The sequence below is a fragment of the Dendrobates tinctorius genome, unplaced genomic scaffold (assembly GCF_039654945.1).
Source record: "Dendrobates tinctorius isolate UK_male_01 unplaced genomic scaffold, ASM3965494v1 ptg000196l, whole genome shotgun sequence".
Taxonomy (NCBI): domain Eukaryota; kingdom Metazoa; phylum Chordata; class Amphibia; order Anura; family Dendrobatidae; genus Dendrobates; species Dendrobates tinctorius.
The window spans coordinates 18,921,010-18,948,501 of record NW_027361863.1 but is presented as its reverse complement, the minus strand read 5'-3'; the positions used below and the strand labels follow the sequence as shown (position 1 = coordinate 18,948,501).

Sequence of the window (27,492 nt, the reverse complement as noted above, 5' to 3'; positions counted from 1 at the left end):
ACAATAAAAGACAAAAATAATTTGGTGAAGTCATGATAATCCATCAGTCTCATCTGCATTGCTTTCCACTAAGTATACGCCTGCCCTATTGAGCCATATTCTAATTTGAAGCACTAATATGAACAAGAGGATCAAGACAAGTACTAAAGACCAAAGGAGGACAGCGCAGCCACAAAAGAACATTTATTTCCCCCTAAAATACAAAAATATAGTAGTTTGGCCTCCACCCCTGCATTTTTAAGCTATTGGTAAGTAGTGGTGTAACTTGAAGATTGTGAGCCCCAATACAAAACTTTGAAAAGGGTTTCCAATTAATAGTAATGGGAGAAAAGAGACCGGTTGGACCCCCTAAGCTCCAGGTCATAGTTACACCCCTGCTGGTAAATATACTAAACTTTTCTAAACTTCTGAAGTTGAGAATTTATCAATGCATAACTAGATGTTATAGCCGCATGGTTAACCACACTGGCCGAAAGAAGCTTAACCGGAGACCGATATCATTAGAGGTCAATGCACACAGGGAAGCTCCAAATGGCTGCACAAATCCAGGTTGAAGGGTTATTCCCACCCCTATCCACAAGATACGTTATATCCTGCTGATGGGTGAGGGATGGTGTTCATCTGCTGGGTCTCCTACCGGTCCCAAGAATTGTATTTTGTTATGTCTTGCTGGAGCATTTCAGTAGCTGAGAATGCTCGTCACCGTTCCATTCATTGTCTATAGGACTGCTGGAGATAATCAATACTGTAAGTCTATCTCTGGTATTAATGGAGCTGTAGTGTGCATGACCACTGCTCCATTTTGGCAGCACACTCCTTTCTATGGATGGTGACTTTTAATGCTGGCCATCAGTGTCAATGCTAGCACACAAAGAAATCGGGCAAGTGCCATGTTTCCGTTGATGACAACCCCAAACTATATACTATGCGTGTGTGCACTGCATATATAGAGCAGGTTCAGAAGTTGAGCACACTCCATACAGTGCAGGTGATGGCTATCTACCTCCAACCTATTAGATGCTGCAGTTGTATGGCGGCCAGAGTGGTAGTCGTGGCAATGAACTGTAGTGTTCCCACACCCTGGAGCCCCACAGATGAAATTTAATGTCCGTTCTGCAGTATAATGTGCGCAATAGGACACTCACATTAGTTGCAGGGGTCCCCTCATCCTCTGTCACTCCGGCTCCAGATCCACAGGTCTCACAAATCACTCCAGACTCCCAGACTTGTTGTTCATTCCAAACAGTTCAACTTTAGTAATCAACAAAGTTTACATCACAGATACGGTACAGTACTTAGATTGACACTTCTCAAGCTTTCCCTACCTTCCCGACACCTTCTGTTCCTTCTGGCAATACTTGATTTGCTTCTGGCAATCCCTGCCTCGCTTCAGGCAATTCCTGCCTTGCTTCAGGCTATCCCTGCCTTGCTTCAAGCAATCACTACCTCATTTTTGGCAATCCATGCCTTGCTTCCGGACAATCCGTGTCCCAACCATGGCTTTAGGCCCACCAGCTTTCTGACATTCCCCTGGTCGAGCTTCGATTTATAGGGTAACGGACTCGACGTCTCAGCTGCTCCTTGGTCCCCGTCGTAAGCTTCGGATCCTCCTCGGAATTGTCTTGTTTTAAGCTAGCGACCGCCTGCCCAACACTCAGCCTGGAGTCCCTTCCTGCCTTAGTAGCTTCACCCCCATGGCTGTCAGACTGTCTCTTCTCACTGCTGCATCTCCTCTGCACTTCTTGCCCAGGGCAAGGCTGCCCGGACTCTGCTCACTAACCAGGAAGTGTTTTCACTATATTCTATTGCTCTGCACTACACTAATAATAATAATAATCTTTATTTATATAGCGCCAACATATTCCGCAGCGCTTTACAGTTGAACAGTTTCAAACACAACAGTCATAAGTAACAACGTTAACAATACAATAATTAAAGCGAAATAAGACGACCCTGCTCGTGGGAGCTTACAATCTACAATGAGATGGGGGAGATACAAAGCACAGGTTTGTATTTACAATGATGTATTTACAATGATGGTCCAGCCATCTTCAGGGGGTGGGGGTTAGATGGAGATAGTGAATGGGCTACACACACACACACACACAAACATAACATGACTTTGATTACTGAATGTGATAGGCCGCTCTGAACAAATGTGTTTTGAGCGAGCGCCTAAAACTATGCAAATTGTGGATGGTGCTAATATCTTGGGGTAGAGCATTCCAGAGAATTGGCGCAGCACGGGAGAAGTCTTGGAGTCGGGAGTGGGAAGTGCGGATTAGGGCAGAGGTTAGTCGAAAGTCATTTGCAGAGCGCAGCGGTCGGTTAGGCCGATAGACAGAAATGAGGGAGGAGATGTAAGGGGGTGCCGCAATATAAATTTAGAACCATCCATAGGGGTGCACGCATGTGGGGGTGCACGCATCACAGAAGCAAAGCGTCACGAAGATAAGCGTCGGGATACAGCAGTTATTACATGGCACAGAACTAAAATCCATCTTCTCTCTTCATACAGGTAAAAATTCCCTCTGCTTGCTGTCTTCTGCAACATATTCAAATGGTACAACTTCCCACCTCTGATTGCTGTCTCATCTGCTGCAATAGACTCTAATGGTAAAAATTCCCTCTGCTTGCTGTCTTCTGCAACATATTCAAATGGTACACTACAGTACACTGTACACTCCTCCCAGTCTGAAAAACCCCTATGCTGATTAAACCTAAGCTAATACTCCTATTCCCTATCTCTAGTATGCCAACCTCTATTCTAATCCCACTATTGTCATATGCTATCTTCTATTCTATCCCTACTTCTATACATAACACATATCAAATACATTCACATTGCAGTACATAAACAATACAGCAACATTACATTAACATTAGTAAATGACAAGGTGCCGCATGTGACACGTGTACAGTGTCCAAAGAGGGGAAGACACATGAAGGATTCTGTCACCTCCTTACACAGTCACTCTTGGCAGTGGCATTTAAGAGGTTGGAAATTGGAATAAGTGGCTACCATGAGAATTCCCTCACTCTTTTGTTCCAGGTGTGGGGCTGATTGACCTTAGAACTCAGAAGAGTTACTTTATCCCATTTCCAACCTCTGAAATGCTGCTGTAACAACTAAAACAGAACAAAATTAATATGACAGAATTGCTGAGGGTTTTTTTAACATACATCTGTCTAAAAATTGAAGCAAAAGATCAGAAAGTCGTACGGACCCCAACATGGTAATGATACAAACGTCAGTTCTTACTCCAAATAAAAAAAACAAGTCCTGAAGACCTGATAGACCTCTGTTAACTGATTAAAATGATTTTGCTCTTGGAAGAATTAAAAAATGAAAAATGAGGAGGGGCCCACTGGGTCTCTGCCCAAGGGCGCACATACAGTGAAAAGCAACAGGGTAACAGTGTTTTGAACCTTTGATTTTCAGGCTCCGTTTCTCATTATCCACTTCTGCTTGGAACTTGAGTCTGCCATCCAGTAATGGACGGTGAGATATGGAGACTGAAAGTCAAAAGTTCAAAACATTGTTACCCTTTTGGATCTTCACTGTATACCTAGAACTGACCATGTTGGTCTTTAATTTCCTGCAGAAAATCAATGAGGTGCCATATTCTTTACTAAAAGTAACGTTTCTACGGATGAATGCTTCCACAAAATAGCATAAATACGACACTATCCTTTTAAAAAAAAAAAAAAAACAGTCTGGGCCAATCGCAGGCAGTCGGTGCCATATTACCAATCGGTAGAATAGACATGTAAAATAATGTGTGGGGATGTTAAATGGATTTCCCATAAATAACATTTATCTCCTAACCTGAGGATATAAATGTATGATCACGAGGAGTCTGGGTGTTAAAATCACTACCCACACTGAGGATGAGGGGCTTTACTGAGCATGTGTGACCACCAGTCCTATGGACAGTGAATGGAGCAGTACTGAGCATGTGCAATCACCACTCCTATAGACAGTGAATAGAGCAGTACTGAGCATGTGCTCCCACCACTCCTATGGACAGTGAATGGAGCAGTATTGAGCATGTGCTCCCACCACTCCTATGGACAGTGAATGGAGCAGTACTGAGCATGTGTGACCACCACTCCTATAGACAGTGAATGGAGCAGTATTGAGCAAGTGCTCCCACCACTCCTATGGACAGTGAATGGAGCAGTACTGAGCATGTGCTCCCACCACTCCTATAGACAGTGAATGGAGCAGTATTGAGCATGTGCGACCACCACTCCTATGGACAGTGAATGGAGCAGTACTGAGCATGTGGGACCACCACTCCTATGGACAATGAATGGAGCAGTATTGAGCATGTGTGACCACCACTCCTATGGACAGTGAATGGAGCAGTACTGAGCATGTGCTCCCACCACTCCTATAGACAGTGAATGGAGCAGTATTGAGCATGTGCGACCACCACTCCTATGGACAGTGAATGGAGCAGTACTGAGCATGTGCGACCACCACTCCTATAAACAGTGAATGGAGCAGTATTGAGCATATGCGACCATCACTCCTATGGACAGTAAATGGAGTAGTAATGAGCATGTGCAATCACCACTCCTATGGACAGTAAATGGAGCAATACTGAGGATGTGCAACCACCACTCCTATGGACAGTAAATGGAGTAGTAATGAGCATGTGCAATCACCACTCCTATAAACAGTAAATGGAGCAGTATTGAGCATGTTTGACCACCACTCCTATGGACAGCGAGTGGAGCAGTATTGAGCATGTGCAACCACCACTCCTATGGACAGTGAGTGGAGCAGTACTGAGCATGTGCGACCACCACTCCTATGGACAGTGAATGGAGCAGTATTGAGCATGTGCTCCCACCACTCCTATGGACAGTGAATGGAGCAGTACTGAGCATGTGTGACCACCACTCCTATAGACAGTGAATGGAGCAGTATTGAGCAAGTGCTCCCACCACTCCTATGGACAGTGAATGGAGCAGTACTGAGCATGTGCTCCCACCACTCCTATAGACAGTGAATGGAGCAGTATTGAGCATGTGCGACCACCACTCCTATGGACAGTGAATGGAGCAGTACTGAGCATGTGCGACCACCACTCCTATGGACAATGAATGGAGCAGTATTGAGCATGTGTGACCACCACTCCTATGGACAGTGAATGGAGCAGTACTGAGCATGTGCTCCCACCACTCCTATAGACAGTGAATGGAGCAGTATTGAGCATGTGCGACCACCACTCCTATGGACAGTGAATGGAGCAGTACTGAGCATGTGCGACCACCACTCCTATAAACAGTGAATGGAGCAGTATTGAGCATATGCGACCATCACTCCTATGGACAGTAAATGGAGTAGTAATGAGCATGTGCAATCACCACTCCTATGGACAGTAAATGGAGCAATACTGAGGATGTGCAACCACCACTCCTATGGACAGTAAATGGAGTAGTAATGAGCATGTGCAATCACCACTCCTATAAACAGTAAATGGAGCAGTATTGAGCATGTTTGACCACCACTCCTATGGACAGCGAGTGGAGCAGTATTGAGCATGTGCAACCACCACTCCTATGGACAGTGAGTGGAGCAGTACTGAGCATGTGCGACCACCACTCCTATGGACAGTGAATGGAGCAGTATTGAGCATGTGCTCCCACCACTCCTATGGACAGTGAATGGAGCAGTACTGAGCATGTGTGACCACCACTCCTATAGACAGTGAATGGAGCAGTATTGAGCAAGTGCTCCCACCACTCCTATGGACAGTGAATGGAGCAGTACTGAGCATGTGCTCCCACCACTCCTATAGACAGTGAATGGAGCAGTATTGAGCATGTGCGACCACCACTCCTATGGACAGTGAATGGAGCAGTACTGAGCATGTGCGACCACCACTCCTATGGACAATGAATGGAGCAGTATTGAGCATGTGTGACCACCACTCCTATGGACAGTGAATGGAGCAGTACTGAGCATGTGCTCCCACCACTCCTATAGACAGTGAATGGAGCAGTATTGAGCATGTGCGACCACCACTCCTATGGACAGTGAATGGAGCAGTACTGAGCATGTGCGACCACCACTCCTATAAACAGTGAATGGAGCAGTATTGAGCATATGCGACCATCACTCCTATGGACAGTAAATGGAGTAGTAATGAGCATGTGCAATCACCACTCCTATGGACAGTAAATGGAGCAATACTGAGGATGTGCAATCACCACTCCTATGGACAGTAAATGGAGTAGTAATGAGCATGTGCAATCACCACTCCTATAAACAGTAAATGGAGCAATACTGAGGATGTGCAACCACCACTCCTATGGACAGTAAATGGAGTAGTAATGAGCATGTGCAATCACCACTCCTATAAACAGTAAATGGAGCAGTATTGAGCATGTTTGACCACCACTCCTATGGACAGCGAGTGGAGCAGTACTGAGCATGTGCGACCACCACTCCTATGGACAGTGTGTGGAGCAGTATTGAGCATGTGCGACCTCCACTGTTACAAGCAGTGAATTGAGCAGAACTGGGTATGTGCGACGACCAGTACTATAGACAGTAAATGACGCAATAGTCACCCAAGCTCGGTACTGCTCCGTTCACTCAAGGATTTTTTACCTCCCCTTTCTTAAGATTGGTGAGGGTTTTGGCAGCAGGACCCACAACACCAATTATACATTTATTATCCTTTGGAAAGGTGATAAACCTTTATTGGACAAACATATTAAGACACAGCTGACTCAGGGCTACCCCATGAGGTATTACTACATGGACTTTTTTTTGCTTTTTTGAGGGAGGGGTGTTCTTATTTCTGTCAGTATAGGATTAGTACATCAGAAGCGCCATCTCCTTGCCTCTCTGGAAGGGATCACATTTTTCAGATGACAGGATCTCCCTCAGAAGCGCCACGTTATTCTCTTTTGCAGCTCGCAGGATCGGTATCTCCTTTATCCTAAATTGCCAAAAAATAATACACAAAGTGGTAAAAGGGTCACACAGGGGGGTAAGCAACGCAAACCACGGGGCCCTCTCTACCGTGGACTATTAGTGTCTTTTTATGTGACATGGCAGCCACTCAGACACCTCCAGGGGCCCAGTGTCACTCATCCACATGCCTGTCAGGATTGGGATCGCTGCACTCTATAAACATTTCCCTAAAAATTGTTCTAAACTGTCGAGAAATGTCAAAATCGATCATTTTTTAATGGGGTAATGATATCAATGAATGAATTAGACAGGTCACTAAAATTTATCACAATGGTTGATCTGGCGTTATTTATTATTTGACCTGACAGGCTAGATTTATCAAAACTATCATTGTTGCCTATAGCAACCAATCACAAGGCAGCTAGCATTTCCTCAGTGCTGGTTTAAAAATGAAAGCTGGGCTCTAATTGGTTGTTATGAGGAACAAAGACAGTTTTGGTAACTGAGGCCTACTCGCCCTTCTGCCACCTCATTTCTCCTGCACATGAACGACTATAATATGCAGGAAATAAAAATATATATATATATATAAGACCTAATATATTTCATCCATTTTATTGTAAAATATAATTACTTGTTGTTTAAATTATTTTTTTTCTTTTAAAAACGGTATAGTATTACTATCACCATATCACCATATAAAGGGACATGGCTAGTGGAAAGGGTGTGATATCACTGTATAACGAGACATGGTTATGGTAATGCTAAGGGAAAGGGCATGGTATCACCACATAAAGGGACGTGGCTAGTGGAAAGGGTGTGATATCACTGTATAACGAGACATGGTTATGGTAATGCTAAAGGAAAGGGCATGGTATCACCACATAAAGGGACATGGTTAAGGGAAAGGGTGTAGAATCATCATATAAAGGGACATGGCTAAGGGAAAGGGCGTGGTATCACTGTATAAAGAGATGTGGCTAGGGGAAAGGGCATGGTATCACCACATAAAGGGACATGGTTAAGGGAAAGGGTGTGATATCATCATATAAAGGGACGTGGCTAGAGGAAAGGGTGTGGTTTAACTGTATAAAGGGATATGGCTAGGGGAAAGCATGTGATATCACCATATAAAGGGACATGGCTAGTGGAAAGGGTGTGATATCACTGTATAACGAGACATGGTTATGGGAAAAGGTGTGATATCACCATTTCAAGGGACATGGTTAAGGGAAAGGGTGTGATATCACCACATAAAGGGACGTGGCTAGAGGAAATGGTGTGGTATCACTGTATAAAGGGACATGGCTAGGGGAAAGGGTGTGATATCACTGTATAAAGAGACATGGCTAGGGGAAAGGGTGTGATATCACCATATAAAGGGACATGGCTAGAGGAAAGGGTGTGGTATCACTGGATAAAGGGACGTGGCTAGGGGAAAGGGTGTGATATCACTGTATAAAGAGACATGGCTAGGGGAAAGGGTGTGTTATCACCATATAAAGGGACATGGCTAGGGGAAAGGGTGTGATATCACTGTATAAAGGGACGTGGTTGGGGAAAGGGTGTGATATCATCATATAAAGGGACATGGCTAAGGGAAAGGGCGTGGTATCACTGTATAAAGAGATGTGGCTAGGGGAAAGGGCATGGTATCACCACATAAAGGGACATGGTTAAGGGAAAGGGTGTGATATCACCATATAAAGGGACATGGCTAAGGGAAAGGGCGTGGTATCACTGTATAAAGAGATGTGGCTAGGGGAAAGGGCATGGTATCACCACATAAAGGGACATGGTTAAGGGAAAGGGTGTGATATCATCATATAAAGGGACGTGGCTAGAGGAAAGGGTGTGGTTTAACTGTATAAAGGGATATGGCTAGGGGAAAGCATGTGATATCACCATATAAAGGGACATGGCTAGTGGAAAGGGTGTGATATCACTGTATAACGAGACATGGTTATGGGAAAAGGTGTGATATCACCATTTCAAGGGACATGGTTAAGGGAAAGGGTGTGATATCACCACATAAAGGGACGTGGCTAGAGGAAATGGTGTGGTATCACTGTATAAAGGGACATGGCTAGGGGAAAGGGTGTGATATCACTGTATAAAGAGACATGGCTAGGGGAAAGGGTGTGATATCACCATATAAAGGGACATGGCTAGAGGAAAGGGTGTGGTATCACTGGATAAAGGGACGTGGCTAGGGGAAAGGGTGTGATATCACTGTATAAAGAGACATGGCTAGGGGAAAGGGTGTGTTATCACCATATAAAGGGACATGGCTAGGGGAAAGGGTGTGATATCACTGTATAAAGGGACGTGGTTGGGGAAAGGGTGTGATATCATCATATAAAGGGACATGGCTAAGGGAAAGGGCGTGGTATCACTGTATAAAGAGATGTGGCTAGGGGAAAGGGCATGGTATCACCACATAAAGGGACATGGTTAAGGGAAAGGGTGTGATATCACCATATAAAGGGACATGGCTAAGGGAAAGGGCGTGGTATCACTGTATAAAGAGATGTGGCTAGGGGAAAGGGCATGGTATCACCACATAAAGGGACATGGTTAAGGGAAAGGGTGTGATATCATCATATAAAGGGACGTGGCTAGAGGAAAGGGTGTGGTTTAACTGTATAAAGGGATATGGCTAGGGGAAAGCATGTGATATCACCATATAAAGGGACATGGCTAGTGGAAAGGGTGTGATATCACTGTATAACGAGACATGGTTATGGGAAAAGGTGTGATATCACCATTTCAAGGGACATGGTTAAGGGAAAGGGTGTGATATCACCACATAAAGGGACGTGGCTAGAGGAAATGGTGTGGTATCACTGTATAAAGGGACATGGCTAGGGGAAAGGGTGTGATATCACTGTATAAAGAGACATGGCTAGGGGAAAGGGTGTGATATCACCATATAAAGGGACATGGCTAGAGGAAAGGGTGTGGTATCACTGGATAAAGGGACGTGGCTAGGGGAAAGGGTGTGATATCACTGTATAAAGAGACATGGCTAGGGGAAAGGGTGTGTTATCACCATATAAAGGGACATGGCTAGGGGAAAGGGTGTGATATCACTGTATAAAGGGACGTGGTTGGGGAAAGGGTGTGATAGCACCATATAAAGGGACATAGATAAGGGAAAGGGCATGGTATCACCACAAAAGGGCATGGCTAAGGGAAAGGGCATGGTATCATCATATAAAGAGATGTGGCTAGAAGAAAGGGTGTGGTATCAGTGTATAAATGGACGTGGCTAGGGGAAAGGGTGTGATGTCACCATATAAAGTGACATGGCTAGAGGAAAGGGTGTGGTATCACTGTGTAAGGGACATGGCAAGGGGAAAGGGTGTAATATCACCGTATAACGGGATGTGGCTAGGGGAAAGGCTGTGATATCACCATATAAAGGGACATGGCTAGAGGAAAGGGTGTGGTATCACTGTGTAAGGGACATGGCTTTCGCCAGATGACTTCACCACATTCAAACAGGCAACACTCGATTTCAAATCTGCCCTCACCTCTGCTAAACAGGCCTACTTCACAACCCTCGTATCTTCCCTATCTTACAACCCAAAACACTTATTCAAAACTTTTAACTCCATCCTCCGCCCACCACTGCCTCCTCCAACCTCCCTCATCTCTGCCGAGGACTTTGCCACACACTTCAAAAACAAGATTGACCAAACAAGGCACGTCTTCATCACTCAACCACCACAACCCCTTTGTATACCAGACCAATGCCCAAACCCCATAACCTCACTCTCCAACATCACTGAAGGGGAGCTTAATCGCCTCTTTTCCAAATCGCACCTCACAACCTGTGCACTTGACCCCATCCCATCCCACCTCCTCCCCAACCTCACCACCACAGTTATCCCATCCCTAACCCACCTCTTCAACCTATCACTAACGTCCAGTACCTTCCCTTCTGCTTTCAAGCATGCCACAATCACTCCTATCCTTAAAAAGCCAACCCTCGACCCAACCGCCATGTCCAGCTATCGCCCAATATCATTGCTTCCATTCGCTTCCAAACTCCTGGAACAGCATGTCCACGCTGAACTTTCCTCCCATCTATCATCTAACTTGCTCTTTGACAATCTACAATCTGGTTTCCACCCCCATCACTCCACTGAGACAGCCTGGCCCATGACCAAAATTACTACCGACCTACTTACAGCCAAATCAAATGGACAATACTCTATACTCATGCTTCTAGACCTGTCCGCTGCATTTGACACAGTTGACCACTGACTCCTACTACAGATCCTCTCCTTCTTCGGCATCAAAGGCCTTGCCCTATCCTGGATCTCCTCATAACTTTTCAACCGCACATTCAGCGTCTCCCACTCCCACACCACCTCCTCATCCCACCCCCTCTCTGTTAGAGTCCCTCAAGGCTCTGTTTTAGGACCCCTACTCTTCTCAATCTATTCACTTGGTCTGGGGCAACTCATAAAGTCCCACATATTCCACTACCACCTTTATGCTGATGACACTCAGATCTACCTCTCTGGCCCAGACGTCACCTCTCTCCTGTCCAGAATCCCAGAGTGTCTATCAGCCATATCCTCCTTCTTCTCCTCTCGCTTCCTCAAACTCAATGTAGACAAATCTGAACTCATCATCTTTCCTCCATCTCACAGATCTTCTTTACCCAACCTAGCTATAACAATTAATGACATCACATTTTCCCCAGTACCAGAAGCCCGCTGCCTCGGAGTAACCTTTGACTCTGCCATGTCCTTCAAACCGCACATCCAAGCTCTTTCAACCTCCTGTCGCCTTCAGCTCAAAAATATTTCCAGAATCCGTCCTTTTCTCAACCCTCAATCTACTAAAATGCTTGTGCATGCCCTCATCATCTCCTGCCTCGACTACTGCAACATCCTTTTCTGTGGACTCCCTGCTAACACCCTCGCACCTCTCCAGTCCATCCTTAACTCTGCCGCCCGACTAATTCATCTCTCTCCTCGCTACTCCTCCGCTTCTCCCCTCTGCAAATCTCTTCACTGGCTCCCATTCCCTCAGTGTATCCAGTTCAAATTACTAATTCTGACCTACAAGGCCATCTATAACCTGTCTCCCCCATATGTCTCTGAACTAATCTCCCGATACCTTCCCTCACGTAATCTCCGGTCCTCCCAAGACCTCCTTCTCTCCTCCACACTTATTCGCTCCTCACCCAACCGCCTCCAAGACTTCTCCCGAATATCCCCTATCCTCTGGAATTCTTTGCCCCAACAAGTCCGACTATCAACCACATTTCGATCCTTCAGACGGAACCTGAAAACCCACCTCTTCAAGAAAGCCTACAGCCTGCAATGACCCCGCTACCTCCTTCTCTCTCGCCACTACCGGTGATATCACCTCAACCAACACCGGAACTGCTGCAACCCACCAACCTACTGTCTCCTTCCCCACCATCCTGTAGCATGTAAGCCTGAAAGGGCAGGGTCCTCTCTCCACTCTGTATCAGTCTGTCATTGCTAGTTTGCTTACTCTAAGTGATATCTGTAATTTGTATGTAACCCCCTTCTCATGTACAGCACCATGGAATCAATGGTGCTATATAAATAAATAATAATAATAATGGCTAAGGGAAAGAGTGTGGTATCACCATATAAAGGGACATGGCTAAGGGAAAGCGTGTGGTATCACCATATAAAGGGACATGGCTAAGGGAAAGGACATAGTATCACCATATAAAAGGATGTGGCTAAGTGAAAGGGCATGGTATTGCTATATAAAGGAATGTGGCTAAAGGAAAGTGCCTGGTTTCATCATATAAAGGGACGTGGCTAAGGGAAAGGGTGTGATATCACCATATAAAGGGACATGGCTAGAAGAAAGGGCGTGGTATCACGGTATAAAGGGACATGGCTAGGAGAAAGAGTGTGGTATCACTGTATAAAGGGACATGGCTAAGGGAAAGGGCATAGTATCACCATATAAAGGGACATGGCTAGAAGAAAGGGCGTGGTATCACGGTATAAAGGGACATGGCTAGGAGAAAGAGTGTGGTATCACTGTATAAAGGGACATGGCTAAGGGAAAGGGCATAGTATCACCATATAAAGGGACATGGCTAGAAGAAAGGGCGGGGTATCACAGTATAAAGAGACATGGCTAGAGGAAAGGGCGTGGTTTCACAGTATAAAGGGACATGGCTAGAGGAAAAGGTGTGTTATCACGGTATAAAGGGACATGGCTAGGAGAAAGAGTGTGGTTGTGGTATCACTATATAAAGGGACATGGCTAAGGGAAAGGGCGTGATATCACCATATAACGAATGAGGCTAGGGGAAAGGGTGTGATATCACCATATAAAGGGACATGGCTAGAGGAAAGGGTGTGGTATCACCATATAAAGGGACATGGCTAAGCGAAAGGGTGTGATATCACCATATAAAGGGACACGGCTAAGGGAAAGGGCATAGTATCACTGTATAAAGGGACATGGCTATGGGAAAGGGTGTGTTATCACTGTATAAAGGGACATGGCTAAGGGAAAGGGTGTGGTATCAGTGTATAAAGTGACCTGGCTTGAATTTAGTAAAGCAATAATAAATCTTCCTCCTTGTGGGGAAATTTCCATTCACAGCGCTATCAGGACAGGAACTTAACCCCTTCTTAGAAGGATACCTTTTTTGCTGTAGCAGATCTGCATTATTATCCGGTACCATCATGTCTAAGCAGCAAAAATGGAAGCAAAGTTCATGTTTGGACTTCTTTCTCATGTTCCTATCATTTTAGAAATATTGCAAAAAAATCACAAATTATAAATGAAAAGCATTAATGATTACATTAGAAAACATGTAAAAAAAAACTATATAATAACATGTAAAATAAAATCCAGCCTTCATAGAGTAAATAAGCAATTACATTAAAAATGAATAAAAAAATAAAATAAACAGGCTAAATTATTTGGTGGGACAATTTCAGTGGTCTTAATTTGAAAGAAGATGAAAATGCATTGTAAAAAAACAGATTTTTGGCACATAGTTACCAAATGTTTGGACCTACATCCTGCAATTTACAAAGTCATCTATACAGGGAATACGGAAATTATTCAGACCCCTTTACATTTTTCACTCTTTGTTTCATTACAGCCATTTGGTAAATTCAAAAAAGTTCATTTTTTTCTCATTAATGTTCGCTCTGCACCCCATCTTGCCTGAAAAAAAAACAGAAATGTAGAAATTTTTGCAAATTTATTAAAAAAGAAACACAAATATCACGTGGTCATACATATTCAGACCCTTTGCCCAGACACTCATATTTAAGCCCTATGCTGTCCGTTTCCTTGTGATCTTCCTTGAGATGGTTCTACTCCTTCATTGGAGTCCAGCTGTGTGTAATTAAACTGATAGGACTTGATTTCTAAAGGCGCACACCTGTCTATATAAGACCTCACAGCTCACAGTGCATGTCACACCAAATGAGAATCATGAGGTCAAAGGAACTGGCCAAGGAGCTCAGAGACAGAATTGTGGCAAGGCACAGATCTGGCCAAGGTTGCAAAAGAATTTCTGCAGTACTCAAGGTTCCTAAAAGCACAGTGGCCTCCATAATCCTTAAATGGAAGAAGTTTGGGACCACCAGAAGTCTTCCTAGACCTGGCCATCCAGCCAAACTGAGCAATTGTAGGAGAAGAGCCTTGGTGAGAGAGGTAAAGAAGAACCCCAAGATCACTGTGGCTGAGCTCCACAGATGCAGTAGGGAGATGGGCGAAAGTTCCACAAAGTCAACTGTCACTGCAGCCCTCCACTAGTTGGGCCTTTATGGCAGAGTGGCTCAATGGAAGCCTCTCATCAATGCCAGACATATGAAAGCCCGCATAGTTTGCTAAAAAACACATGCAGGACTCCCAGACTATGAGAAATAAGATTATCTGGTCTGATGAGATGAAGATAGAACTTTTTGGTGATAATTCTAAGCAAAACCAGGCACTGCTCATCTCCTGCCCAATGCAATCCCAACAGTGAAACATGGTGGTGGCAGCAACATGCTATGGGAGTGTTTTTCAGCTGCAGGGACAAGACGACTGGTTGCAATTGAAGGAAACATGAATGCAGCCAAGTACAGAGATATCCTGATGAAAACCTCTACCAGAGTGCTCTGGACCTCAGACCTGGCTGAAGGTTCACCTTCCAATAAGACAATGACCCTAAGCACACAGCTAAAATAACAAAGGAGTGGCTTCAGAACAACTCTGTGACTGGCCCAGCCAGAGCCCGGACCTAAACCCAATTGAGCATCTTTGGAGAGACCTGAAAATGGCTGTCCAGCAACGTTCACCATCCTACCTGACGGAAATGGAGAGGATCTGCAAGGAAGAATGGCAGAGCATCCCCAAATCCAGGGGTGAAAAACTTGTTGCATCAATCCCAAGAAGACTCATGGCTGTGCTAGCTCAAAAGGTGCTTCTACTCAACACTGAGCAAAGGGTCTGAATACTTATGACCATGTGATATTTCAGTTTTTCATTTTTAATAAATTTGCAAAAATTTCTACATTTCTGGGGGGTTTTTTCAGTCAAGATGGGGTGCAGAGTGGACATTAATGAGAGCATAATGAACTTTTTTGAATTTACCAAATGGCTGCAATGAAACCAAGAGTGAAAAATTTAAAGGGGTCTGAATACTTTCTGTACCCACTGTATGAACATCGTGATGGCAGCTATTGTGCCAGTCCTATCCGCAGCAAGAGCTGATTTTATTATACAGCTGAGCCCCCTATTTATGTGCTGGGACTGGATGTAGCTTGGATATCCCTCAGGTGCCACTGTCTACAGTCAATGTGAGGTGTTTGACAGGAAGAAAAATAAAAAAGTTGTGAATCTTAGAAAAGAATAATCTTTTAAACTAAGTGATTAATTTTTAGCAAAAAGAACTAAAACTTACATAAACTACATAAATTTGGTATTTGCATTAGCATCCAGATTTACTTATTTTTTTAAGTTCATTCTACTTCCATATAAAAATGCAACAAAAAGTGATCTAACAGTCCACAAAATGGTAACACTGAAAACTACATTACGTCATGGGAAAAAATAAATCAAAAAATCAAAAAATGTTCAAATGATGTAGTTGTAAAAACAAATTATTTTCTTTAGGTGTATTTATGTACAAAAGTAAAAAAAAAAAAAAAAAATTGTTCAAATTTGGTATAATTGTTTTAACCTGCAGAAAGTAAATTTTTGCAGTGCATATATAGCAAAATATTAAAGCTGTCCAAGATCTTTAGTAGAATTACTGGTTTTTGTGTTTTTTTTACTATAATGGGTTAATAAAATTTAGGTAATAATAAATTATATATATCTTAAAATGACAAATACAACTTATCCACAAAAAAGTACAAGTCTTCATATAGCCACATAGACAAAATAGATTAAAAAAAAAAACAAGATAATCATTTGGAGTGCGACCATTTAAAAAAAAAAAAATTATATATATATATATATATATATATATATATATATATACACATATATATAAAAATATATATGTGTGTGAGGAATAGGGCCAAATTATGGCATGTACTGAAGAGGTTAAAATGATTGTGAAACATTAAAGGTAGTTTTACAAGTGCACAAGAAAGTAAAATTTATAACATTAGTAGTTTTTAAATTTGAGCCCAAATTTTGTGGTTACAAATTTCAGGCAAAATCTACAAATCACTCAATAAATCTAATTATTTAAGTAAAATTTATATTGGTTTTATTAAATATTTATGTGAAATACCTTTTAAATTAACTGTTCTTGACTTTCATTATTTTCAACTATTACTGAGGCGCAAAGAGCAACTTAATAATTAGGAATTTTCAGAAAGACCAGGACACATTTATAACAGATATATAAATCTATGTATATAATTTATAACATGTAAATGCAAAGAGCGTCATTTTTTATTATACTGCATATTGGTCGTGATTTAGTTACTTATCCAGGATCCCAATCGACCCCAATTGATGGTATAGCCACATTCTTTTTCTTAAACTCTAGAATGTTCGACTCACCTCTCTGTACTTACTGATCTTACACGCCATTTGCTTTTACGTCGGCTTTGCCTTTCTTTTGCATTGCCCAATGAGTCGTAAATTCCAGATTTTGTGTAGACATTGCTACTTTGGGTCCTGCTGATCCAAGTGATGGACGACCATGATCCGACCTCCTCTAGAACCAAACACTTGGTTCTGTTTGAGCAGATGATGATTTTTTTTTTTTCGAGATGGGATAGAGGAGGAGGAAGTGTTTTGTTATCCAGATCATGTGGAGGAATGTGGTGAGACCTGTTCGGGAACTTGGATCAGGTGCAGAAGATGACACACGGTTCCAAAATGTACACACAAAGCGATCTCATCTACCGGAAAAATGGATGGTGAGGGTCTTTAAGAGAGGTTCCACTACATTTATATTGATGATCTATATTGGTGGGGGTCCAACACTTGGCACCCCCACTGATCAGCATTTCTGAGTGGCGGCTGGATGTAAGCAGCTATGGAGGTGGACAGCAGAGCTCCATCGTAGTGGCCACTGCTGAACACTGCGGATCTACCCTTATGTGAATGGATTGGTTTGATCTGCAGTACCTGGCAGTGGCCACTACACAGTTCACAGACCTCTGCTTTTCAGCTCTACAACTGCTAACAGCACATGGCAAATTATCGTCTATCTACAGGATAATGATCACTTACAGTGCCTTCAAAAAAGTATTCACACCCCATGAACTTTTTCACATTTTTTTCACGCTCCACCCACAAACTTAAATGTATTTTATTGAGATTTGATGCGATACCAACACTAAGTAGCAAGTATTTGTGAAGTGTAAATGGAATTTTGATTGTGAGCCCCATCGGGGACAGTGATGATAATGTGTGCAAACTGTAAAGCGCTGCGGAATAGGTTAGCGCTATATAAAAATAAAGATTATTATTATTATTAAATGATACATGAAATTCTAGTTACCGTTTTTTAAAAATATAAACCTGGAATTTTTGACAGGCAATTGTATTAAACACCTTTTGATGCAATTACTGTCTTTTGCGGTCTGCCTCTCCAGCTTTCCACATCTACAGGTGACATTTTACCCCTTCTTTTTTGCACATTCTCTCTCGCCCAGCGATGGAGACATCGAAGATCAGCAAATTTCCCAACTTGTCACAGATTCTCAAAGGAATTTCGGTCTGGACTGTGACATGGGCCGTTCACACAGTTGAATGTGTTTTGATAAGAAGCCTCCATTATCGCTCTGGCAGGATGTTTAGTGATGTTTTCCTGCTGGTAGTTGAACCTACGACCCAGCCTCTACTCTATTGCAGCCACTAACAGGTTTTCCTCCATGATTGCCCTTTATTCAGCTCCATCTATCTTCACATCAACTCTGAGCAGCTTCCTTGTCCCTGCTGAAGAAAAGCCTCCCCATAGTATGATGCTGCCACCAACATGTGTAACCTTGCTTTACTTTTTTTCCACAACTTTATCCCTAACCTGTCTGGTGGGCGCCTTGGTTTTCATGATGCTGTTTGATCCATAATGTTCTCACACAAACGTCCGAGGCCTTCACAGTACAGCTGCACTTATACGGAGAAGAAATTCCACACTTGCGGACTCAATGTACTAATTATATGACTTCTGGAGGCAATTGGTCACTAAGGATTATAATTAGGGGTATCACACCACAGGAGTCTCAATACAAACGCACCTCACTATTTACAGATTTTTTTTAATATTTAGAAAACCGTGTATCATTTCCTTTACACTTACCAAATACTTGCTAATTTGTGTTGATACATGACATAAAAACCCAATAAAATATATTGAAGTTGGTCTTAATATGAAAAAGTTCACTGGGTATAAATACTTTTTCAAGGCACTGTATTAATCAGTAGGAGTTTATCCGCTGGGGTCAGCACAGATCAACAGAATGGAGAACTTTTATCCCAGCTAAACAGAGCAGCATAGTGAATCTGACCACTGCTCTATTCACTCCCTATGGGGGTGCTGAGCGGTGCGCTCAGCTTTTCTGGCAGCATCCTGTGGATAGGTGACAACTTAATTTAATCGGACAACCACTTGGACCCAGGCGCTTCAATATACATTTATTTACCAGTATTTTGTTTCTGCTTTTTTATTTCACATTATCACATTGTATGTTAATGTTTGTTTTCTGCACTCAGTTCCGCAATGTTCTTCCTACTAGCACCACCTGCAGTTGACTACTAGTTATAGAAGACTACAAAGCTCAAGAAAGAAATGATCCAGTCATGGCAGTTATTCATTCATAATATAGGTTTTCTTTTGTTTTGTTTTTTTTTGTTAATTATTATTGTAAAAATCAAAAAAGGAAAATAAAAGATTCTCCAAATACATTATTCCAGTTCATTGAAGAAATCTGAATCTTAAACATCCTTAAAAGAAAAAAATATGCTTTTATAGATGATTCAACAAAATGAATTCAGCAGTCATAAAAATATCATTTTATATTCAAATTATCAGTCAATATAAGCAACACAAAGAGTAATCATATCTATAATTAGAGAGTAAGAGCAGTATTATAGTAGTTATATTCTTGTACATAGGGGCAGTATTATAGTAGTTATATTCTTGTACATAGGGGGCAGTATTATAGTAGTTATATTCTTGTACATAGGGGCAGTATTATAGTAGTTATATTCTTGTATATAGGGGCAGTATTATAGTAGTTATATTCTTGTACATAGGGGCCGTATTATAGTAGTTATATTCTTGTACATAGGGGCAGTATTATAGTAGTTATATTCCTGTACATAGGGGCCGTATTATAGTAGTTATATTCTTGTACATAGGGGCAGTATTATAGTAGTTATATTCTTGTACATAGGGGCAGTATTATAGTAGATATATTCTTGTACATAGAAGCAGTATTATAGTAGTTATATTCTTGTACATAGGAGCAGTATTATAGTAGTTATATTCTTGTACATAGGGGCCAGTATTATAGTAGTTATATTCCTGTACATAGGGGCCGTATTATAGTAGTTATATTCTTGTACATAGGGGCAGTATTATAGTAGATATATTCTTGTACATAGAAGCAGTATTATAGTAGTTATATTCTTGTACATAGGAGCAGTATTATAGTAGTTATATTCTTGTATATAGGGGCCGTATTATAGTAGTTATATTCTTGTACATAGGGGCAGTATTATAGTAGATATATTCTTGTACATAGAAGCAGTATTATAGTAGTTATATTCTTGTACATAGGGGCAGTATTATAGTAGTTATATTCCTGTACATAGGGGCAGTATTATAGTAGTTATATTCTTGTACATAGGGGCAGTATTATAGTAGTTATATTCTTGTACATAGGGGCAATTTTTATTGTAAAAACCAAACAAATACAAATAACATTCCTCCAATAATACAAAACTGAATTCACTAGGTTTGTACATACATTCATTAGATATCCAGTTTATACATATCAAATTAATTTAGAGTCCATACTCCTAGTTTGAGGTGAAAAAAAACTTTGCAAACAGAGCTCATCATGTTCCTACCCAGTGACTCATCCTTTACTATCTTAACATTTCCTAATTTCTCCTAATGATTTTCCTATCTGAGTTTGGACATTATCTGGTTGACAGCGTCACAGATCTGAGTCGGAGTTATTCTGTTCACCACCGGTCTCCATCTCAGACTCTACCCGAGTGCCCTCAGGTAAGGGCTTCCGCTTTGGCGGAGGACAATCCTCTACGTCCCTATCACACTCTGCGTCAATTCTTTTAAGGTCATCTTCAAAATCGCCGTCAGACTCAGACAGAACATCAAACCTGTTAGATACGACCATTACACCTGGAGAATTCTGGAATTTCTTCCCGGCTCCTTGGCCAGTGTCATACCCCTCAGGTTTACGGGAGGCCTTGTCCTTTTTCTTCCTTTTCTGATTATTGCTATACTCGTCAGACACGGATGGTAGCACTGAAGTAATGCCTTCCTGTGACCGCTGCCCCTGAGGTACAACCTCCATACTCCCCTGTTCTCTCTCTGGACCCTGCTGCTCTGGTGTTAGCTGAGTAGACCCCTGGTGGACCTCTGGTCTGGTCAGTATTTTCCCTGACAGTAAATCTGCCTCCTCCAGAATCTCTGCCCCTGCCACCAAGTCCTCGTCAGGAAAGTCCTTACAGATGTTGTGCCAGGCGTCTGGACAGTCCCTGTGAGGGTGACCGATCTTCCCACAGAGGTTGCACCTGATGTTCTGGCAGTCTGCAGCTAGATGGCCGACCTCCCCACACAGGTTGCACTTCACCACAGTACAGGTATTTGCCAGGTGACCTGCCTTGCCACATTTAAAGCACTTACGAGGCTGCCCAGGATAGAAACATACACCTCTCTCCCTCCCAATAAAGAAGGAGTTGGGTAAATGGGCCGTGATGTTATTGCATTGGCGCAGTTTCACCAAAACCCGCCACCCTCCTGTCCAGATACCATCACTGTCTCTGCTTTTGGTGAGGTCCGAGACCAGGTCACAATGCCTCCGGAGCCACACCACAATGTCCTGCGGGGGAACAGACTCATTCCAAAAGATGACATTTACAGTGACAGTATCTGGCTTAGAGATAGGAATAAAGCTGAAGTTACTCCAGCCCTCCGTGTCTCTAAACTTGGGGAAACTAGACCAGAATCTGTCCAGGTCAGACATGAGCTTAAAGCTGACATCATAGCCCTGCCTGTCTGGAAGATTAATCACTGCCAGGATGCTGACTGGCACAAACCCCATCTGGTGGCACAAGAGCTCCCTGACGACAAACCTCCTGTCTGGCAGGTCCTCCTTGGCACCTCTGTGCCGGAAACGCACAACGTTTCTCCGTTTAAACGCCTGGCCTGTATAATTGGTACCAGAGGTAAAGGATGGAGCACCACGACTCCAGGCATTACTGGGGGGACCGTGCGGAGTCACATTGGGTTGACTGACGGGGTGAAGGTCTGCAGCAGGAGGGGCAGCCACACCTTGTGTGCTTGAAATTAAAGGGGGGAAATCACAGACATTATCATGCACATTGTTATTATCAGCATCAATGTCATTATCAGACTGTGCAGCGTCCACCAAAGATACTGTGCTCCCCCAAGCCCCCGACCCCCCAGATACAGCGCGGTTATCCCCAGCATCAGAGCCCTGCTGGGCACCATCAGTAATCACCAGCACATGTCCACTGCCCAAATGTTGTGCTTGGCATTCCGAGACTTGTAGTCCCTCTGCTGGAAAGTGCAGTCCATGCTGCTGCTTGGAATCTGCTGGAGGCTGCTGTGCTGGGCATTCTGAGACTTGTGGTACACCTGCTGGAATCTGCATAACATGCTGCTGCTTGGGGTCTGCCGCAGGCTGCTGTGGCTGCAGTATTTGACCCTTTTGGAAGCAGAAACTTGCAGGCTGCAGAACTGGCCGCACCGGCTTCTGGGGCCCACCTGGGACAATGTCTGAGCTGGAACCTGCAGAGTCCTGCTTGTGTAACAAACAGTTCCTGGTTCCTATAAGTCTCTGCCAGGGGCCCCATCTTCTCTAGGACACAGTCCATGTCCGTCACCACTTTTGCCAGCTGTATGCCAAGCATGTTCAGAGTCTGATCACAAAAGGTGTGATCCCCACCAGGATTAGCAGCCTTTACATTATAGCCCATGTCTATTTGCTTCTGCAGCAAGTCTTTGTGCTGCTGTAACTCACCGAGCCTCTTGACCAGTCCTGGGATCTCCTCTGCGACCTGAAGCTCAGGTGCACATGGCGTCTCCTTCTGGGATCCTGCTTTCAGCAATGTCCCCGGATGCTTGAAACCAGACGTCTCCTTAACTTTCACCACCGCCGGTTTCGTGGTTCCAGGCTCCACAGCACTTTTACTGCTGCCACCTGACTACGACCTTGTGCGCCCAGAGCTCGCCATGCTGGCCACCACATGCTTCTGCTGCAGGTTCTCCTGGAGTGTCTGTCTCTCCAGTGAGGTTCTCCTCTGTCTGCTGGGAGTCAGCTGCACACCTGAAGTTGGTGATGGCAGCTCATGGGCTGCAGGCTGCTTTCCTCCATTCAGCTTCTCACCAGAAGATTTCTTTTGGATTTCTCCAAGTTGCACTTCAATCTGCTTGCCTTGGCTGGCCGACTGCTTAACTGGAACTTTCTTACCCACAGCCATGGCTTTTCTTTGTTCCGTTACTTTTTGCACTTTCACAGCTTCACCTTTCTTGCTGCTGCTGCTACTTCCATTCTGAGCTTTCTTTCCCTCAGAAACAACTTTGGGACTTGCATCCGCCTTAGACACAACTTGAGTGTTACTTCCAAGTGTAGGCCTGGAAGCCTGGGCCTTGCTTGGGGAGTTACCCCGCCCAGGGTGGCCTCCCACTGGGCTTTCTCCAGACATCAGGAGAGCTACAAACACACAACCTCACAGCTAGGAGGCAGTATTATAGTAGTTATATTCTTGTACATAGGGGCAGTATTATAGTAGTTATAATCTTGTACATAGGGGGAAGTATTATAGTAGTTATATTCTTGTACATAGGGGCAGTATTATAGTAGTTATATTCCTGTACATAGGGGCTGTATTATAGTAGTTATATTCTTGTACATAGGGGCAGTATTATAGTAGTTATATTCTTGTACATTGGGGCAGTATTATAGTAGTTATATTCTTGTACATAGGAGCAGTATTATAGTAGTTATATTCCTGTACATAGGGGCAGTATTATAGTAGTTATATTCTTGTACAAAGGAGCAGTATTATAGTAGTTATATTCTTGTACATAGAGGGCAGTATTATAGTAGTTATATTCTTGTACATAGGAGCAGTATTATAGTAGTTATATTCCTGTACATAGGGGCAGTATTATAGTAGTTATATTCTTGTACATAGTTGCAGTATTACAGTATAGTAGTTATATTCTTGTACATAGGAGCAGTATTATAATAGTTATATTCCTGTACATAGGGGGCAGTATTATAGTAGCTATATTCTTGTACATAGGAGTCAGTACTATAGTAGTTATATTCTTGTACATAGGGTCAGTATTATAGTAGTTATATTCTTGTACATAGGAGCAGTATTATAATAGTTATATTCTTGTACATAGGGTGCAGTTTTATAAAAGTTATATTCTTGTACATAGGGGCAGTATTATAGTAGTTATATTCTTGAACATAGGGGGCAGCATTATAGTAGCCATATTCTTTTACAAAGTGGCAGTATTATAGTAGTTATATTCTTGTACATAGGGAGCAGTATTATAGTAGTTATATTCTTGTACATAGGAGCAGTATTATAGTAGTTATATTCTTGTACATACGGGCAGTATTATAGTAGTTATATTCTTGAACAAAGGAGCAGTATTATAGTAGTTACATTCTTGTACGTAGGGGCAGTATTGTAGTTATATTCTTGAACATAGGGGCAGTATTATAGTAGTTACATTCTTGTACATAGAGGCAGTATTATAGTAGTTATATTCTTGTACATAGGAGCAGTATTATAGTAGTTACAGTGGGGAAAAAAAGTATTTAGTCAGTCAGCAATAGTGCAAGTTCCACCACTTAAAAAGATGAGAGGCGTCTGTAATTTACATCATAGGTAGACCTCAATTATGGGAGACAAACTGAGAAAAAAAAATCCAGAAAATCACATTGTCTGTTTTTTTTTCATTTTATTTGCATATTATGGTGGAAAATAAGTATTTGGTCAGAAACAAGCAATCAAGATTTCTGGCTCTCACAGACCTGTAACTTCTTCTTTAAGAGTCTCCTCTTTCCTCCACTCATTAACTGTAGTAATGGCACCTGTTTAAACTTGTTATCAGTATAAAAAGACACCTGTGCACACCCTCAAACAGTCTGACTCCAAACTCCACTATGGTGAAGACCAAAGAGCTGTCAAAGGACACCAGAAACAAAATTGTAGCCCTGCACCAGGCTGGGAAGACTGAATCTGCAATAGCCAACCAACTTGGCGTGAAGAAATCAACTGTGGGAGCAATAATTAGAAAATGGAAGACATACAAGACCACTGATAATCTCCCTCGATCTGGTGCTCCACGCAAAATCCCACCCCGTGGGGTCAGAATGATCACAAGAACAGTGAGCAAAAATCCCAGAACCACGCGGGGGGACCTAGTGAATAAACTGCAGAGAGCTGGGACCAATGTAACAAGGCCTACCATAAGTAACACACTACGCCACCATGGACTCAGATCCTGCAGTGCCAGACGTGTCCCACTGCTTAAGCCTGTACATGTCCGGGCCCGTCTGAAGTTTGCTAGAGAGCATTTGGATGATCCAGAGGAGTTTTGGGAGAATGTCCTATGGTCTGATGAAACCAAACTGGAACTGTTTGGTAGAAACACAACTTGTCGTGTTTGGAGGAAAAAGAATACTGAGTTGCATCCATCAAACACCATACCTACTGTAAAGCATGGTGGTGGAAACATCATGCTTTGGGGCTGTTTCTCTGCAAAGGGGCCAGGACGACTGATCCGGGTACATGAAAGAATGAATGGGGCCATGTATCGTGAGATTTTGAGTGCAAACCTCCTTCCATCAGCAAGGGCATTGAAGATGAAACTTGGCTGGGTCTTTCAACATGACAATGATCCAAAGCACACCGCCAGGGCAACGAAGGAGTGGCTTCGTAAGAAGCATTTCAAGGTCCTGGAGTGGCCTAGCCAGTCTCCAGATCTCAACCCTATAGAAAACCTTTGGAGGGAGTTGAAAGTCCGTGTTGCCAAGCGAAAAGCCAAAAACATCACTGCTCTCGAGGAGATCTGCATGGAGGAATGGGCCAACATACCAACAACAGTGTGTGGCAACCTTGTGAAGACTTACAGAAAACGTTTGACCTCTGTCATTGCCAACAAAGGATATATCACAAAGTATTGAGATGAAATTTTGTTTCTGACCAAATACTTATTTTCCACCATCATATGCAAATAAAATGAAAAAAAACCAGACAATGTGATTTTCTGGATTTTTTTTTCCTCAGTTTGTCTCCCATAGTTGAGGTCTACCTATGATGTAAATTACAGACGCCTCTCATCTTTTTAAGTGGTGGAACTTGCACTATTGCTGACTGACTAAATACTTTTTTTCCCCACTGTATATTCTTGTACATAGGGGCAGTATTATAGTAGTTATAATCTTGTACAAAGGGGGAAGTATTATAGTAGTTATATTCTTGTACATAGGGGGCAGTATTATAGTAGTTATATTCTTGTACATAGGGGGCAGTATTATAGTAGTTATTTTCTTGTACATAGGCTGCAGTATTATAGCAGTTATATTCTTGTACATAGGGAGCAGTATTATAGAAGTTATATTCTTGCACATAGCGACAGTATTATAGTAGTTATATTCTTATACATAGGGGCAGTATTATAGTAGATATATTCTTGTACATAGGAGCAGTATTATAGTAGTTATATTCTTGTACATAGAGGGCAGTATTATAGTAGTTATATTCTTGTACATAGGAGCAGTATTATAGCAGTTATAATCCTGTACATAGGGGCAGTATTATAGTAGTTATCTTCTTGTACATAGTTGCAGTATTACAGTATAGTAGTTATATTCTTGTACATAGGAGCAGTATTATAATAGTTATATTCCTGTACATAGGGGGCAGTGTTATAGTAGCTATATTCTTGTACATAGGAGTCAGTACTATAGTAGTTATATTCTTGTACATAGGGTCAGTATTATAGTAGTTATATTCTTGTACATAGGAGCAGTATTATAATAGTTATATTCTTGTACATAGGGGGCAGTATTATAGTAGTTATATACTTGAACATAGGGGGCAGCATTATAGTAGCCATATTCTTTTACAAAGTGGCAGTATTATAGTAGTTATATTCTTGTACATAGGGAGCAGTATTATAGTAGTTATATTCTTGTACATAGGAGCAGTATTATAATAGTTATATTCTTGTACATACGGGCAGTATTATAGTAGTTATATTCTTGTACATAGGAGCAGTATTATAATAGTTATATTCTTGTACATAGGGGCAGTATTATAGTAGTTACATTCTTGTACATAGAGGCAGTATTATAGTAGTTATATTCTTGTACATAGGAGCAGTATTATAGTAGTTATATTCTTGTACATAGTTGCAGTATTACAGTATAGTAGTTATATTCTTGTACATAGGAGTAGTATTATAATAGTTATATTCCTGTACATAGGGGGCAGTATTATACTAGCTATATTCTTGTACATAGGAGTCAGTACTATAGTAGTTATATTCTTGTACATAGGGTCAGTATTATAGTAGTTATATTCTTGTACATAGGAGCAGTATTATAATAGTTATATTCTTGTACATAGGGTGCAGTTTTATAAAAGTTATATTCTTGTACATAGGGGCAGTATTATAGTAGTTATATTCTTGAACATAGGGGGCAGCATTATAGTAGCCATATTCTTTTACAAAGTGGCAGTATTATAGTAGTTATATTCTTGTACATAGGAGCAGTATTATAGTAGTTATATTCTTGTACATACGGGCAGTATTATAGTAGTTA

At 42.2% G+C, this 27,492-nt stretch overlaps 1 protein-coding gene across 1 annotated transcript in view; it reads right to left on the bottom strand.

Moving 5' to 3' along the window:
- The window catches only part of LOC141056267 (transient receptor potential cation channel subfamily V member 6-like), a 39,569-nt gene extending 22,367 nt beyond the window's left edge, over positions 1-17,202 (bottom strand). The window contains exons 1-3 of the mRNA XM_073553007.1: positions 16,976-17,202; positions 13,600-13,698; positions 6,865-6,962 (exon numbers count right to left, since the gene is read on the bottom strand). Coding sequence (XP_073409108.1) covers positions 6,865-6,962; positions 13,600-13,694 — 193 coding nt within the window. The 5' untranslated portion in view covers positions 13,695-13,698; positions 16,976-17,202. The remainder of the gene's footprint in view (positions 1-6,864; positions 6,963-13,599; positions 13,699-16,975) is intronic.
- Positions 17,203-27,492: the final 10,290 nt, after the last annotated feature.